The following is a 17254-nucleotide window of genomic DNA, read 5'->3' as shown; positions in this document are numbered from 1 at the left end:
ACATCTCTCAGCTTCTGTTCCCCCACGGTTGTTCACACCCTCAGAATATGTTCTCTCAGTCTCTGTCTCTGTCTCTCTCTCATTTGATTATTTTTCTTTTTCCCTCCTTCACTTTATTTCTTTCATTTATATTTATTTATTTATTTATTTATTTATTTTATTTGTGGTACTGTGGATAGAACCCAGGGGCATCCTAGCTTTGAGCTACACCCCCAGCCCTATTCTTTATTCTTTATTTTGAAACAGGGCCTGAGTGGCAAAGGGCCTCACTAAGTAGATGAGGCTGTCGGCAAACCACAATCCTCCCGTCTCAGCCTCCCAAATGCTGGGATTACAAGCGTGCACCATGATGCCCAGCTCCTTCTTCCTTCCTTCCTTCCCTTTCTTACTTTCTTTATTTCTCTCTTTCTTTCTTCTCTCTTACATTTTTTTTTTTGGTACTGGGGACTGAACCCAGGGACGTTCCAACTCTGATCTATGCTCCCTAGTCCTTTTTATTTTATTTTATAAATTTTAAAATACAATGCCTGGGTTAGAATGTGCTTTCTCATATAGTAATTTATTAAGAGATACTGCTACACACTTTCACTTATAATACTTACACATAAATGCTAAACAGAGATAATTTGTGTATTTGTTTCACTGACAGAGTCACTCATGGTCCAAAAAGTTTGGGAACTGTCAGGTGATTGTGGCCATGTTTTCTGTGGCCTCTCTTGGTATTCCATGGTACTAATAGACTGGATACTCATGGCCGCATCAAAACGTACCGCTTTTTTACTTCTCTATAAAAACATAAACTTCTGTGTTCTTTTTTTTTTGATACTAGGAATGGAACCCAGTATCCTCAGTAATTTAGTGAGGCCCCCAGTAACATAGTGAGACTTTTTCAAAATAAATAAAAGGCTTGGAGGTGTACCTCAGAGGCAAAATGTTCTTATACCCTCAATTTTCAGATGATAATTTTTTGAATATGTGACTGGAAACATATTATACATTATGCATCTATTATATATAAGTATTGAATTAATATGATGCTATATATTTTTCAGATAAATATTAGCAATTTTTGGTACAATTTATATGCTGGGGCCTCCTGAGACTGAAGAAATATCATTTCTTTTACTTGGAGGACACATGGCAGTTTAGAATCGAATGAGGGTCCAGTTTTCAGGGTGGTGTAGGATACTTGCCTTTGAAATAAAAAAAACATAATATGACCTTAATTCTTGTGTGTGTGTGTGTGTGTGTGTGTGTGTGTGTGTGTGTGTGAATGATATTTACTTAGGAGTATATCCCTAGCCCTTTTTATTTTTTTGTTTTGAGACCTCATTACTTATTGAGTCTGTCCTATAACCTGTGATCCTACTATCTCAGACTCCCAAATACTGGAATCCTAGGTACACCACCACATTGGGCTTGGTTCTAGCGTGTGTGTGTGTGTGTGTGTGTGTTACTGGGGATGGAACTTAGGGGCATTTTAACTCTGAGCTATACCCTCAGACCAATTTTTATTTCTTATTTTGAAACAGAGTCTCACTGAGTTGTAATGGGCCTCGCTAAGTAGCTGAGGCTGTCTGTAAACTGTGATCCTCCGGTTTCAGCCTCTTGGGTTACAAGCATGTGCCACCATGCCCAATTTGATTCCATTTTAATTATGGTTATATTTGAAACTCTGATTCCACATGCCTAAGAGGATAAAAATGGAATATGGTTATGCTAATTGAAAATGAAATTCTGCTCACATGGACTTGTCATTCTGACATAAACATAAAAACACATGATATATACAGTTATCTTGAAGAAGTGAGAGAATTTACAGTTATACTAGAGTAAGTAATCTCAACACAATTGGTAAACATATCTTATTTTGGTAAATCATTTATTTTCTCTCTTTTGGCAGAGACAGAGTTGATCAATTATTAAGTGAACTGCATTAAGTCTCCAAGTCACATGTATGATGAACTGCATAATAATAAAAATGATAGCAAACATTTCTGTAGAGATCAAAGTGTGCCAAAACCACTTCCATGTTTGGTGCGTATAGGTTAACTTTATTACATATCATACTTAGTATATAATATATGTCTGCATATATATCATAGATAAGATGACTCCAGCAAATTAGGGGAGAAAACTCAAAATCACAGACCTTATAAACGGTAGATCATAGATCACAGAAAGTCTGAATTGAGTGCACACACTGATCAACATTTACTCTGCTAATATATGAAGTATAAGGATCAGAGTTTCGCTGACAGCCTCAGCTACTTAGTGAGGACCTCTGCAAATTAGTAAGATCCTGTTTCAAAATAAAGAATACAAAATAGGGCTGAAGCTGTAGCTCAGAGATAGAATACCCCTGGGTTCAATCCTCAGAAAAAATAAATATATATGGAGAGAGAGAGAGAAGAGAGAGAGAGAGAGAGAGAGAGAGAGAGAGAGAGAGAGAGAGAGAGAGAGAGAGAGAGAGAGATGAAAGGCTGAGACAGGAGGATCACAACTTCCAGGTCAGCCACAGTAATTTCACCAGACTCTCAGCAATGTAGTGAAACCTGTTTCAAAATAAAATTCAGTGGCTTAGAAGTAGAACATCCCTAGGTTCAATTCCCAGTACCCACTGCCACACATACACACACACCACACAGAATATTTGGTCTGGCATTAAAGCATTCTGAATAAAGATCACTTGAAATAATATAACTCTATTTGTCTAATACATTGAGATTCTTCTGTTGAAAAAATGTTATTTTTCTTTTGTACAATCATACTATCATCTTCATTCAAATCTACCACAAACTGCACAGTGGTTACTATCCATGTGAAATTTAACCAAGATGATAGAGAGCAGAATCAAATAACACATCCTTTTTGCCCCTAAAAATGCAGAAATGTGGTGATAATACAATGTTGTTGTTTTTTGTGTGTGTGGTTCTGGGGATGAAACTCAGGGACATTTGACCTCTGAGCTACACACCCCACCCTATTTTTATTATTTTTCTTTTGAAACCAGGTCTCACTAAGTTGTGGAGGTCCTCATTAATACAATGTTTTCTATGTGGATATTTTTTATCCTACAAGAATGCTTGTGCACTGTGGGAATCCAGTCATGAGATACAGCATCCAGCCATAACTGAAAAGTGAGGGGAGAATAGAAAAAGAGTGTGGGTGGCTTCCAGAGGCGGTGAGGGAGATCAGAGATGGAGTTTGAAGGAGCACAGAATCAGGGGCTGCTGTAATACACGCAGGAGTGTTCATGGTGTGGTTGTTGAGAATGAAGATGGCAACACTTGTGATGATGACCTTTTCTGATTTTACCTTCAGGTATTCAGTATGTGCCTCTTTTCCCCATAAGATGAATAAAGACAATAAATTGCACAATGATATTGACATAAGAAATGCCTTCTTTGGGGAAACTGTCATTGGGATCATAGCCAACACCATCCTTCTTCTCTTCCACATCTTCTTCGTTCTGCAGCCCAGGCCCAAGTCCACGGACTTAATCATTGGTCTCTTGGCTTTAATCCACATAATGCTGCTGCTGAGCAGGGCCTTCATAGCTGAAGAAATTCTGGAGTCTCAGAGATTTTGGAATAACATCACATGTAAATCAGCTATTTACTTCTTCAGGCTGTGCAGGAGCCTCTCTGTTTGTACCACCTGCCTGCTGAGCACCCATCAGGCCATCACCCTCAGCCCCAGAAGCTCCTGGTTGGTGAGGTTCAAACATCAATACCCACATCACAGCCTGTGTTTCTTTCTCATTCTCTGGGTGTCTAATATATTCATCAATGTTCGTTTCTTAATTCCCATTGTTGGCACCACTAATGAGACCTCAACTGATCTGATTATCTCTAAAGACTGCACTGTTAAATGCATGAGCCACGTCCTTAGTCTCTTGTTTGCTTTAGCAGGGATGGTCCAGGATGTAGCCTTCATTGGGCTCTTGGTCCTCTCCAGCAGGTACATGGTGGCTCTCTTGTGCAGGAATAAGAGGTAGTCCCCGCACCTTCACAGCACCAGCCTTTCTCCAAAGGCTTCCCCAGAGCAAAGGGCCACCCGGACCATCCTGCTGCTGGTGAGTTTCTTTGTGGTCATATATATTTTTGATTCCATCTTCTCCTCCACACAAATTGTGAGGGACAATGACTCAATTCACCACGGTATCCTTATGCTCGTAGCCAATGGCTATGCCACCATTAGTCCTTTGGTGTTCATCAGTACCGATAAACGGATCATTCACATTCTGCAATTTCCATGGACAAGACAGTAAATGTTATTCTGTCGCAGATAAGTATTTTGAAGATGAGCTGATGTGCTGGGTTCAGAGTGATATTTCATAGCATACCATATCTGATCTCTGGTTTACATAGAAATAGGATCATATACTTTTTTCTCTTTTTTGCCTGAAGTTCTGGGTGTTGAACCTAGAAGCATTCAACTTTTCTCTGTACCTCCAGCCCTATTTTATTTTTTATGTGGAAACATGGTTTTACAACTTGCTGAGTGCTTCTGTAAGTCAACGAGACTAGTCTTGAACCTGCAACCCTCCCATTTCGGCCTCCCAAGTACCAGAATGACAGACGAACACATGACATTTGAACCAAACAGATGATTTTTCTAATAAACCTATTGATTTGATAGTGTGCAATGGCTAACGTGGTCCATCAACATGATTGGCTTGAGAGATGACCAGGAATGCCTAGGATAATGAGACTTCTAGGTGTGTCTGTGAGGGTGATTTCTAGAGGCAGCTGGCATTTGTAGAATGGACAAATGAGGGAAAGACCACCATGAGTAAAGATGGGCAGCATTGTTCAGTATGTTAGGGGCTCAGACGGACCAACAGCATAAGAAGGAAGAAGGTTTAGTTAATGGAAGATAAACTCTTTTTGAGTGGGTGCATCTCTTGCTTTACTTATAGCGTCAGATTACAGGCTGTTCAGGCTTTCAACATGGACTCTCAAACTTTAGGGGGCTTAAAGGCCTTCAAAATCAGCCTTGTGTTTGGGCTATATTATGGCCTTCTCTTTTTCTGAAGCTCCAGGTTCTTGGAATGAGTATCTACTGGTATCTTTGGCTCTCCAGGATACAGATGGCCATGTACTGGAGGTCTCCAGTTCTACAAGTCATCTAATAAATCTAATAAGTCCATGTAAGCCAATCTAATACATCCCCTCTCATATATCCATACATGTCCTACTTGTTTTGTCTAGAGAATACTGATTAACAAATAATAAATTATGTAGTGCAAATGCATAATAAATCATTAAATCTTATAGTGAGGTAACATCAGTGTTTATATTTCTAATTGTGTTCAGAAACAGAAACCTATGAGATGTATCTGATAAAATAAATGTGTCTTAATGGCCTGGTGTAGCCTATATGCTTATAGAAACATGACAGTTTGTAGCACTTTTTGATTTTGTCTTTGATTTCTTGTATAGGGGTTTGAACCCAGGGGCATTCTATCTCTCAACTACTCCCCCAACCATATTATATGTGGTTTTTAAATTTTGAAGCAGGGTCTCATGAAATTGCAGAGGGCCTCAACTTGATTTGGCAAACTAGAGCTCTTCCCTTGTGATTGATATTCAGGCCCTTGCAAAAGTGGTTTCACACAGCTCAGGAGAAGCTAGCACCTTGATCTTGATCTTGGATATCCTAGCATCCAAAATACTGACAATATTAATTTTTCAAATATAGTTCTACTGGTGCCTTGTAATCACACATTATAGTGAGTTTCAATGTGATACCAAATACACACATAAGGCACTTGATGCACTTTTCTCTAGACCCTACCTTACTGTCCGTTACCCCATCTGCACAAGTTTGTGATGTTGGTAGCGATACCCTCATATCTAGACTCAACATTATTTTAACTCTTTTCTTTTCACACCTCCTTTTCTTCCTTTCCCTTCCAAATCCCCTTCCAGTGTTTTACTGGTCTCTCTATTCACTTATCTGAAGTTTCTTTTGTTTCTTATATTCTTGCTAGCTTCTATGTATGAGAGGAAACATATGACTTTTGACTTTCTGAGGCTGACCTACTTTAGCATCATGTTGTCTTGTTCCATGCATACCATAATGTAGAATGTGGAGAATCCCCAACACCAAAATGAACTGGGCTCACCTGGCACATTGCTGGTTTTATGCATGCCATTTCTTAGTATAAGCATGACTTAATCATGTAAATAGAGTAAGTGGAATACTTACTAATTTAAATAATGATATTAATATTGATGTAAAAGAACATAGGCACCCGGTATGGTGGCACTGGTCTGTAATCACAGTACTTGGTAGGCTGAGACAGAAGAATCCCAGGTTTGAGGCCAGCCTCAGCAATTTAATGAGGCCATCAGTAATATAGATGCTATTTCAAAACAAAAAATAAGGGCTTGGGACATAGCTCAGAGACAGAATACTCCTGGTTTCAACCCCTCAAACCATGAGAGAGAGATAGAGAGAGAGACAGAGACAGAAAGTGTGTGTGTGTGTGTGTGTGTGTGTGTGTGTGTGTGTGTTGAGTGCTACCTACATATGAAGCTGTGTTCTGGGCACTGGAAAAGTTGAGATTCCTATGACACCTACACGGATTTTAAATATGGTGGGAAATATGTAGACAGTCATATGAACAGAAACACTGCCCCTGTGTTTATCACAAAATCAACTTATAGCAAGGTCAAATTCAGGCAAACACAGCAACATCGTTCACCATTGGTCCCCCACACCAGAGTGATTATTATTTGATTAAACGTAATTATTTTCTCAAACTGGTTGCTTTTCTAAGAGAATAAAAATAAAAAGCATTAGGGTTGACTGTGACATTTTGATATTTTGGATCCATTGTTGGGAATCCTGCCCGACAGCTGACGGGGCTTGGCGAGATGATGAGTACCGGACAACTCGAACACAAACCCACGAGCCGGGAGTCAAGTCAGGCGAGATCTCCTTTATTTCTCTCCAAGCAGTTCTTTATATAGCACCAAGCCACGAGGGGAATTTAGCCTAGCCTATCCGGGATAAAGATCACTAGCACGTAGTTTACAGCCAATCCCAGGCCAGTACATGAGTCATTCATGTGTGCGGGAAGCTCCTTTAAAGGTAGAAAGGGAAAAACCGCTCAGTTTCCCCACCCATAGTGAATGGGGAAACCACGCCTTCCTAACTTCCTCCAGGCGCCATCTTGACTGTTTTTTTACTGAATCACTTTACTTAAAGTTTTGCCTTAGGCTGTAGGCCGCTCAGGCCGAATCTTCTTAGGTGCTGTATAGACACACCCCATCATATCCCCCTTTTTCTTTTATTTTATCGGGACTGTGCCTGTCTTAGGTTGTCCCCATCGAGTACCATGGATTACCCGTCATTGGATAGTACAGATCATGCTGTACTTCCTGTCTTAGGTTTCCATGGCCCCTGGGAATCTTACCCGTCATTGGCTACCAGCCCTTCAACATGCTTTGATTTTTCCCATCTGGGGAAATTGTAAGGTGGGAGAGGGGTGGTCGTATTCAGAGCGCCAATCCTAAGATTTATTTTCTGTGCTGGCAAGCCTTTGGTAATGCACTTCTATTAAATTCACAGGGGTCTACGATGCACAAAACTATGATAAACAGCAAGGGGCCCAACAAAGGAAGAAAATAGGGCAAAAGTCCATGAAAGCTGGTCCAGAACGGATCCTCCTGAAGATCTCCTCGCCACCTCTCCAGATCATGTTGGAGCTGCTTAATCTTATCTTGTTCCTGCAAAAATAAGCAGATGCCTCCCTTTTCGGCTGTTAATAAATCCAATATCCATCTTTTTGTGATATCACATAGGCTAGGGAATCTAATTGGGCTTGTAAATCTCAGACAATTTCTGAGACAGACTTAACACCATCAATTATTCGAAGGGAGTCTCCTATGTAACTCAAAGGCCATCCCAAGGCAAGCCACACCCATGGCAGTTCCGGCAGTAATCTCCAGGCCGATTATTTGTCCAAGGCCAGCCACACCCATGGCAGTTCTGGCAGTAACCTCCAGGCCTACCACACCCATGGCAGTTCTGGCAGTAATCTCCAAGCCGATTAAGAGCAGAATGGCTTGTACTGCTCTCCTTTTTCGCCCTCCCCAATCAAAAAAGGGGGGGATGGGCATTGATTTCTCCTCAAGGATAATATTTATATTGGAGAGCAGGGAGGCAAGGGTGCAAAGGCCTGCATTTAATCTTTCCCTTGCCTTACCTGAGTCTCCAAAGCCTGGCATACTATACCGTATTTGCAGGGACAGGATGACGAACATTAGGGTTTTCATGACTATCTTCTTTTAAAATAAAAAACAAAGGACTAATTTCAGGGATTTTCTCTTCCCTGGAATCATAATTACCAGTTATTGTGGGCAGGTGTTTGATATCTCTTGCTGGGACCCAAAGTGGTCTATCATCATAGGGGAAGACACACCCAAAGCCCCTTCCTGCAGTTATAAGGGGATCTGGGCCCCTCCACATTCCCATCAGGGGATCTCTCCATTTTACTTTGATGGAGGAAAAGGGAATCTCTGTGGTCCAATGCCTATGAAAAGGGGACAGGTTGGAGTCTTTTGAAAAATTTAAAATATTTAGGGTTAATAATGCTTTTCTTAATTGATCATGTGGGGGTAGTAACTCCCCCTTTTGTTTTTGTAATTGAACCTTTAGGGTATGATTATATATATATATTTTTTATTAAAGCTTGTCCTTTTGGGTTATATGAAATGCCTGTAGTATGAATAATTTTCCACAATTGAAGGAAGGAGACGGAATGTTGACTAATAAAACAAGGGCCATTATCAGTTGATTTGTTTAGGAATATCAAGAATAGCAAAACAATGAAGAAAATAATTTATAGCATGTTTTGTCTTTTCTCCCGAATGAGCTGAGGCCCAATTAGCCCTGGAATAGTTATCTATAAAAACAAAAATATACTTAAGTTTTCCAAATGGTTGAAAATGAGTTACATCCACTTGCCATAATCCACTGGGGCGTAGGCCTCTCATATTAACTCCGGACGATTGAAAGGGGGGGGTAGTTGCAAGATGGGTTGACATGATTTACAAGTGCGAACAATTCTTTTTAAATCCTTATTAGGGATTTGAGGATATTTGTGTGTGTGTGGTTTTTTTTTTTTTTTTTTTTTGGTGGTACTGGGGTTCCTGGGAGCCCTTCTATCTCCGGGCTACACTCCCAGACCTATTTTTTACATTTTTATTTGGAAACAGGGTCTCCAAAGCCAGCATGCGCGGCTGGCTTCAAACCTGCGCGATCCTCCTGTCTCTGCCTCCCAAGCGCGGGGATTACAAGTGTGCACCACCACGCCCGGCCAATATTTGTGTTTTAATCCCCTCCAATTTACATGGGTTAATCTATGAAAATCCATGGCCTCTTTTACAGATAGGGCTTGAACTTTTGTGCAGGCCATCGCCCGTCCCTTCTGAACGCCTGTCCCTTTTGAATGGCACTCGCCCATTTCCTTAGGACCTACTGTCCCATGTGCGACTGCTGTTGTTCCAACATGCCAGAGGCTGTTTACCTTGGAGACCTGCTGTGGCCCAGTGCGAAATTTACACCTTTTCCCCCTGATTTTCAGGGGCCGGCGAGAGCTCGCTGGACGCCACCGGAACCACGATGCTTTCCAAGGCACAGGCCCCTCTCTTGGGGCGAACCCATTCCAGGGCGCCCTGCTCTTTACAAAGAAAAGAGAACTCTCCCCGGGGCTCCCGCCGGCTTCTCCAGGATCGGTCGCGTTACCGCACTGGATGCCTCGCGGCGACCATCTCTGCCACTTCGGATTTGGGGATCTGAACCTGATTCGCATTCGATCAGCTCTAGTATCAATTAAATATTTAGAATTTTTATCTCCAATTGTGACGACCATCTTGGGTCTTAACCCATTTTTTACTGGGACTGGGGGAAGCCCCCTTGGGAAGTTAAAAGCTCCTCCTTTTAAGTTAAATTTGGACCGGCAGTCCCGGGCCCAATGAAAACCCTTACGGCATTCGGGTCAGGGCTTCCGGGGAGTTTCCCCTTTCTTCCCTCCTCCCATAGGAGGCGTAGCCTGGAACGGCACTCTTGGCGGAAATGGCCCTCCCTTCCGCATTTGAAACACGTGGGAGGGGCAACCCTTGATTGCCGCATTGCCTGTATCAGAGTCTGTATTCCCTCCCATTGCCCTTCCTTTACCGCAACTGCCATAGTTTGGAGTTGATGGCTCATAGAGCCAACGTCCCGAGAGGCCACGATCCATCTCTCTAAAGTATGCCCCTTCAACCCTGCGCAGGTCAGCCTATGGTCGGCTGTCATCCCGTCCCACACAAGAATTCTGACAAATTTGTCTCTTAATGGACCAGCCGGAAACTTCCTCTTAAGGCTGTTATATACTCTCTCTATAAATGTAGGTAGATCCTCACCGGGCTTTTGAGTGAGGCCTGCAATAGGGGCCTCAGTGGGCCCATCGTCTAATTTTCTCCATGCTGCCAGTGCAGCTGCCCTAACCTGATCCTGGTATGGGGGGGGGGCAAGGCTGCCTGTTGTAGGCCAGTGGTGTGCGGCTCGGCAGTCCCTGTAAGCATGCCGTAGGTTAAGGGGATGGCGGGATTGGCATTCTGATTTCTTTCCCCCAAGATTCGGCATTCCTCCTGGTAATAGGCCATCCATTTCATAAAGAGCGGCCCAGGGAGAACTGCCTTGGTTAGCTCTCTCCAGTCCCGGGGGACTAAAGCCTGATGGGCCAGCCCTTCTACTAGGGTATTTGCCCAGGGGGAATTGGGACCATCCTCCGCCACCGCCTTTCGGAGCTCTTTAAGATCTTGCGGTTCCCAGGGGTACCAGGCGGCTGGATGGTTTGTTTCCGGGTTGACATTGACGGGAAAGAGGCCCACAGTTCCTCTGGCTCTCCCTACGTCAGCATAGAGCGGCGGAGCAGAGGGTATGGAGAAGGAATTTGTCAGGGAAAGGGACTGTGGGGAGTCCTTGGCGTCCCCAAAGTGATCTGAGGGATCAGGAGGTTTTTTAGGGGCTTCGGGACCAGAGGGGGGTGTATGCTTGGCAGCCCCCTTTTTCGCTGGCTTGGGGATACGGTCAGCGAGTTTCTCCAGGGGTCGCGGGGGAAAACAACTTTTAAGTGTGGAGACGGTGGGGAGAACCGCAAGGGGGGGGGATCTCCCCTTGCTCTGTCTGCGCTCTCCTAACCAGCCCCTCAACTTGATTCCAGGTATCCCAATCATAAAGATTACTTTCAGGGAGCCATGGGGCAGTTTTTAGAAGGTACCCCCAGGCCTGGGTGGCTTGGTTATCAGCAAGATTAAGTCCTCGGCTCTTGAGAACAAGTCAAAGGGATTCTAGGGCAGGGTCAGGTTTAGAACTGAACTTCCCCATATTAATACCCATATTAATATACGGGGGGATACTCACCCGAAGACCGATTGCTCGCCAGCGATTTCTTTAGGGGGTGAAGAGGGGGGCCTCACACGGGGCACCAGACTGTCGGGAATCCTGCCCGACAGCTGACAGGGCTTGGCGAGATGATGAGTACCGGACAACTCGAACACAAACCCACGAGCCGGGAGTCAAGTCAGGCGAGATCTCCTTTATTTCTCTCCAAGCAGTTCTTTATATAGCACCAAGCCACGAGGGGAATTTAGCCTAGCCTATCCGGGATAAAGATCACTAGCACGTAGTTTACAGCCAATCCCAGGCCAGTACATGAGCCATTCATGTGTGCGGGAAGCTCCTTTAAAGGTAGAAAGGGAAAAACCGCTCAGTTTCCCCACCCATAGTGAATGGGGAAACCACGCCTTCCTAGCTTCCTCCAGGCGCCATCTTGACCGTTTTTTACTGAATCACTTTACTTAAAGTTTTGCCTTAGGCTGTAGGCCGCTCAGGCCGAATCTTCTTAGGCGCTGTATAGACACACCCCATCAATCCATGAAAATATGTACAGAAAATTACCAATCCACCTGTCAGATCTAGCTAATTTTTTTGTAAATATGTGAAAACAACCAGTGTTATTTACTCATCCTGGTTGTTTTCATAATGTAATGGTTTAACTGAGCCAGGCATGGTGGTACACGCCTGTAGTCCCAGTACTTGGAAGACTGAGATACGGGAATAAGTTCAAGGCCTGCCTCAGCAACTTAGACCTTGTTTCAAAAATAAAAAAGGGCTGGGAGTGTAGTTTGGCCATAGAATGCCCCAGTTCAATCCCTAGTACCAAAATAAAAATGTAATTAAGTGAAACTCGGTCCTCACAGTATATCACTATCTAGAACTTTAAGAAACCGAAGTTTAGCCCCGTTTATGGTGCATGTATGTAATCTCAGTACCCCCGAATAGGACTGGAAGTATAGCTCAGAGCTAGAATGTTCCTGGGTTCAACCCCCAGTACCACAAGGAGAGGAGGAGGACGTGGAGGAAAAGGAGGAAGAGGAAGAGGAAGAGGAGGGGGAGGAAGAGGAGGAGGGGGAGGAAGAGGAGGAGGGGGAGGAAGAGGAGGAGGGGGAGAAGGGAGAGAAGGAGGGGGAGGAGAAAGAGGAGGGAGAGGAGGAGGAAGAGGAGGTGGAGGGGAGAAGGAGGACAACGAGTTGTTGTTAAGTTCTAAACTACACCATTATTTCATTATTAACTTTTTTCTTTCAACTCCATCCCCCATGTTAATGTATTGTTTAATTTTCTTAATAGGGAATATTTGCTTACTTTATTTATTTATTTATTTTGGTACTTAGAGACGGAAAACAGCAGCATTTTACTTTTGTGCTGCACCCCCAGCTCTATTTTTTTTTCTTTTTCGATTTTTCTTTTTGTTTTTGAGACAGGGTCTCAGCTAGGTTGCTGAGAGTCCCCCGTCCTTGCTGAGACTGGTCTTAAACTTGTGATCCTCCTTTCTCAGCCTCCCAAGAACCTGGACTCCAGGTGTGTACCTAGAGTTGTTTGCTTCTAATTTAAATAAATAAAACAAACCTGATAGCTCACTTTAAAGTTGAATAAACAAAAAAAGGCCCATCAGAACTTTAAAAGGATGCACTTGTATCCGCCCGATGCAGGGGATTGGTGTGGGGATTGGTGGTGCGCAGGCTCCCTGCTAAGGAACACTAGGGCGCATGCGTCCAGGTGACAGGTGTTTCCAGTGATGACTCCACAAAGCAGCCCTGACTCCACGGGAGGCAGCTCACGCCAGGCACCTGCCAATGGCAAAAGTCTTCGCTTTTGGTTATTTGATGCTTTGATGATTACTTTATGCCTGCTATGACCACATGGCTTTCATGGGTGACTCTACCGCTTGGAGCTCTGGAGTACATAAGTGGAATGTTGTTTTCTTGTCGGCTGTGCGTGTGAGAACCTGGTTTCTCTTTGTCTGCTGAAGCTCGTTCTTGGCTCTAAAGCTCGCATTTGGTAAAGACGAGTCAGGGACCGTCTGGACCTTGGAGCGTCTGTAGTTTGGATGGGATGGATAGTTTTTGGAGCATTTTGGGAACCCAAGAGATGAAATGGGAGGTACCCGGTGAGCACAGACGCTCATTTTCAGCTGAAATTGAAGGGTGCGTCTTGGTCCCAGGGAGAGTGCTGGAGAGGCTGAAATTGATTTGCACTGTGGGAGTTTAGCCACAATGGGGAGCAGTGGAGCCTGCTAGGCCAAGGGTTTGGTGGGAAGAGGGGAGGGCTTTTGGATTCTGGCTGAGATGCCAAGACAACAGTGAACACTTTTTTTAATAGCTATGATTTGAAGGTGATAAGTCCTTAGGGGTTTGGGAAGAGATGATCTGGGGGTTTGGGAGGGTGATTGTTTGGGATGGAGACCACCGAGGGCCCAAGCAGGGGAGTTTATTAAGCTACTTGAGGATGGGGTTGGGGTAATGAGCTCAGGTATGGGGTCTGCGGAGGACATGAGCCCAACATTGTTGAGCAGGTGCAACCTTCTCTAGAATAAACCCAGAAAGGTCACCTAGCGGTTATGCAAGACTGGGAGGTGCAGAAAGAAAAGAAGATTTTGATATTGGAATATTTCTAAGGTTGTAGAGAGCAGGAGTCTGTGGTGTGTGGGACGGGTGGACCCATCAAGATTGTGACGACCTGTGGGCAGAGTGTCCCCAACCAGGATGGGAATGGGGCTCGGATGGATGAAGCAGAGGGTGAGAGAGCAGGTCTTCTCTTTATGTCTTTATATTTCAAGCCTTATGATATATGTGTGCATGTGTGCCTCTATCATCTTCTACTCTATTAAGACGTATGGCTACAGTGCACCAATAAAAAAAATTGAAAAAAATAAAGTGCAGGGTCCAGACAGAAGGAGCAGAATGATTATTATCACTGTAAGAGGGCAAAGACAGAAGATCCAGCCCCATTTGTTTTTGTTTTGTTTTGTTTTGGTTTTTGCCCAGGATCCCCAGGATTTTCAGAGGTGTCTTATTTTAGAAGTGTGGCCCCATAAAGTGTTTGCTGGGTCGTTCATTGTTGCAGGTCAATGTTAAAACAGCATTCCTCCTCTAGTTATAAGCAATAGCCACCAATTTCTTAACTTTTAGCAGATCAAGGCTTTGCCTGTTTTGGAGAGTGACTGTAGCTAAGACATGTATTTGATTTGGTAGGATAATCATCCCATGTAGAATTTTCTCTGTGTTGTGAGATATTTTGGTGATGGCTGGAAGTAAATTGAGGAGGTAGAAATGTCCACAGATAGCCGGGCATGGTGGCACATGCTTGTCATCTCAGAATTCGGGAGGCTGAGACCAGAGGATCCTGGTTTACAGACAGCCTCAGCTACTTAGCAAGGCCCTTTAAAACTCAGATCCTGTTTCAAAAACAGCCAGGCGTGGTGACACATGCTTGTAATCCCCTTGCTTGGGAGGCAGAGACAGGAGGATCTCACAGGTTCAAAGCCAGCCTCGCTGGCTTAAGAGACCCTGTTTCAAAATTAAAAAATATTTAAAAAATAGGTGTGTGGGAGTGTAGCCTGGAGGTAGAAGGGTTTCCAGGAACCCCAGAACCATCAAAAGAATTGATTAAAAATAAATAAAATGACCGAAAAAATAGGGTTGGTGGTGTCGCTTGCAGGGATAATGCCCCAGAGTTCCATCTCTAAAGAAAAAAATAGGACTGGGGGTGTCACTTGGAGGTGAGGAGGTAGAAAGGAAATAGGCAGATAGGGAAAAAGGCCTTGGTAGAAAAAAAGTTAATTTCCTGAATTTCCTGAGTTTCCTGAGGGGCGACAAATGCCTGAAACTCCAAAGGCTCAGAGATAAGAAGGCCAGAGCTTCACAAAGCCATCCTGAGTTTCCTAATCAACAAACCCACCGAGCAAGCCTGGCATTCCTGAAAGGAGACCCTTCAAAGGACTTGCAAATGCCCTATGCAAATTCTCCTTGGAATCCCAAAAGTCACCCTAACCAAAAGCGAACTTGCAAGCGGTCAGGCTGTTCTCTCTCGCAGGTCGTGTTGGCCCTGAGAGAAGGCAGAGTGCATCTGAGGGCACATGGCTCGGGCGACTCTCAAGTAGTGACCTGAAGGCCTCCGCTGGACATCATGGCTGACCAGGCCCCTAGGGGTGACCTGTACCTCTTTTCTGGCAGATTGCATGGACTCTGGGAGAAAGTAGTTTGCAACTGATGGGCACTTGGCTCGGGGGACACTCGGGTAGTGACCCTGAAGGCAGCTACTGGACCCCGGAGTTCCGACCGCCCCATGGGGTGTTCAGCCACTTTTCTCTATACCCTTCTGGCAGATCACGTGGACTCCGGAAGAAAGCAGCCTGCACCTGAAGGCAATTCAGCTTGGGCTACTCTCAAGTATTGTCCTAAAGGCAGCTGCTGGACCCAGAGTTCCAGCCCCTTTGGGGGTGTTCAGCCACTCTCTTCCATTCCCTGCTGCTTCCAATAAACCTTTTACTCCCCTTCCTGAGGTCTGCGGGTGTCATTCTTCGCTCACCGTAGACAAGAACTCACGGGTTTTCTCTCAAGAAACCCCCGTTTCACCAATTAGAGGCAGTTAAATTATAAATGATGCGCCACAAGGAGCCAGAGATGATGGCCACTTAGAAGTCTCCCTGCCCCCTTGATCCCTGACAGCTTGTCTACTGGACCCTAGCTACCCTTCCCTGTCATCGTTGTTACAGATTTCAGAATATGGTTTGGGGAAACTGTTCCCCGGGAACCCCTGCGAGGGTCCCGGACACAATTTCCCTCAAACCACAACAAAACCCAAAAACAACCCAAACACAGAAGAAGAAAAAAACCCACGGATTCTTGTCCTAAGCTAAGAATAAATATGCATAGCTTGGAAAGTGGCTGAAGATTCATGAAGGGCAAGGTCAAACCCTGCTCCATCCTCCCTAGATCATGTAGATTTGTCTTTAGATAATACCTAGTTCTCCTCTCCTCTGATCTTTAGAGGAAGCTCTAGTTTCCTCTATTGACTTATTACTTTGAGCTAGGTTAATTTACATTGGAATTTGCCTGCTTTTAGGCAGAAACCAAGTCCTTGCACAGATTTGCCCCTCACCCAATTTTTGAAATAATAATCATAGCTTTCTCAAATCTTCTTAGGCCATTCCAAATACTCGTACATTACCACAAAAATAATAAAACAAAATAAATAAAATAAAATATCAGTCCAGCAGGGTGTGGTGGCACAAGCTTGTAATCCCAGTACTTGGGAGGCTGAGACAGGAGGATTGCAGGTTTATGGCCAGTCTCAGTTACTTGTGAGGCCCTCTGCAACTTACTAAGATCCTGTGCAAAAATAAAACATGGGCTAACTTCTCCTTGGGCTCTGTGTCCTTGGTACTTTTTTTTTTTTTTTTTTTTTTGCGTTACTGGCATTGGAACCAAGGGGCATTCATTCTCCATCTAAGATTCACCTAAAGCCCTATTTTTTGTTCTTTATTTTGAAACAGAGTCTCACTAAGTTGCAGCAGACCTCACTTAGTAGAAGCTGAGGCTGGCCACACAGTTAATAAGATGCTCCTGTCTCAGCCTCCCAAGTACTGGGATTACAAGCATACAAGCATGCATGACCATACCCAGCTCAAAAGCATTACTTATTGAACAAAGTTGATTCCAAAATCAGGAAACTGACTTATAAAAGAAGTATCCTCTCTCTCCCTCTCTCTCTCTCCCTTTCTTTCTCTCTCGCTCGCTCTCGCTCTCGCTCTCTCTGTAACACACACACACACACACACACACACACAGTTTTGCCAGTTTCCTCTATGGGATACAAAATGACAGTCAATGAGCGACAATTGATACACACC

At 44.0% G+C, this 17254-nt stretch overlaps 1 protein-coding gene across 1 annotated transcript; it reads left to right on the top strand.

The window, feature by feature from the left end:
• Positions 1–3355: 3355 nt before the first annotated feature.
• Positions 3356–4273, top strand: LOC308279575 (vomeronasal type-1 receptor 100-like; the record flags this gene model as incomplete). The annotated part of the gene is made up of 2 exons (XM_080720090.1): positions 3356–3793; positions 4001–4273. 2 exons carry the CDS (start codon positions 3356–3358, stop codon positions 4271–4273), a joined length of 711 nt encoding a protein of 236 aa, XP_080576216.1.
• Between the last annotated feature and the right edge of the window lie 12981 nt (positions 4274–17254).

This window comes from Muscardinus avellanarius, assembly GCF_963383645.1.
Source record: "Muscardinus avellanarius genome assembly, contig: SCAFFOLD_43, whole genome shotgun sequence".
NCBI classification, from domain to species: Eukaryota; Metazoa; Chordata; class Mammalia; order Rodentia; family Gliridae; genus Muscardinus; species Muscardinus avellanarius.
Note: the sequence above shows the minus strand (reverse complement) of the source record. Positions and strands in the feature narration are given on the sequence as shown.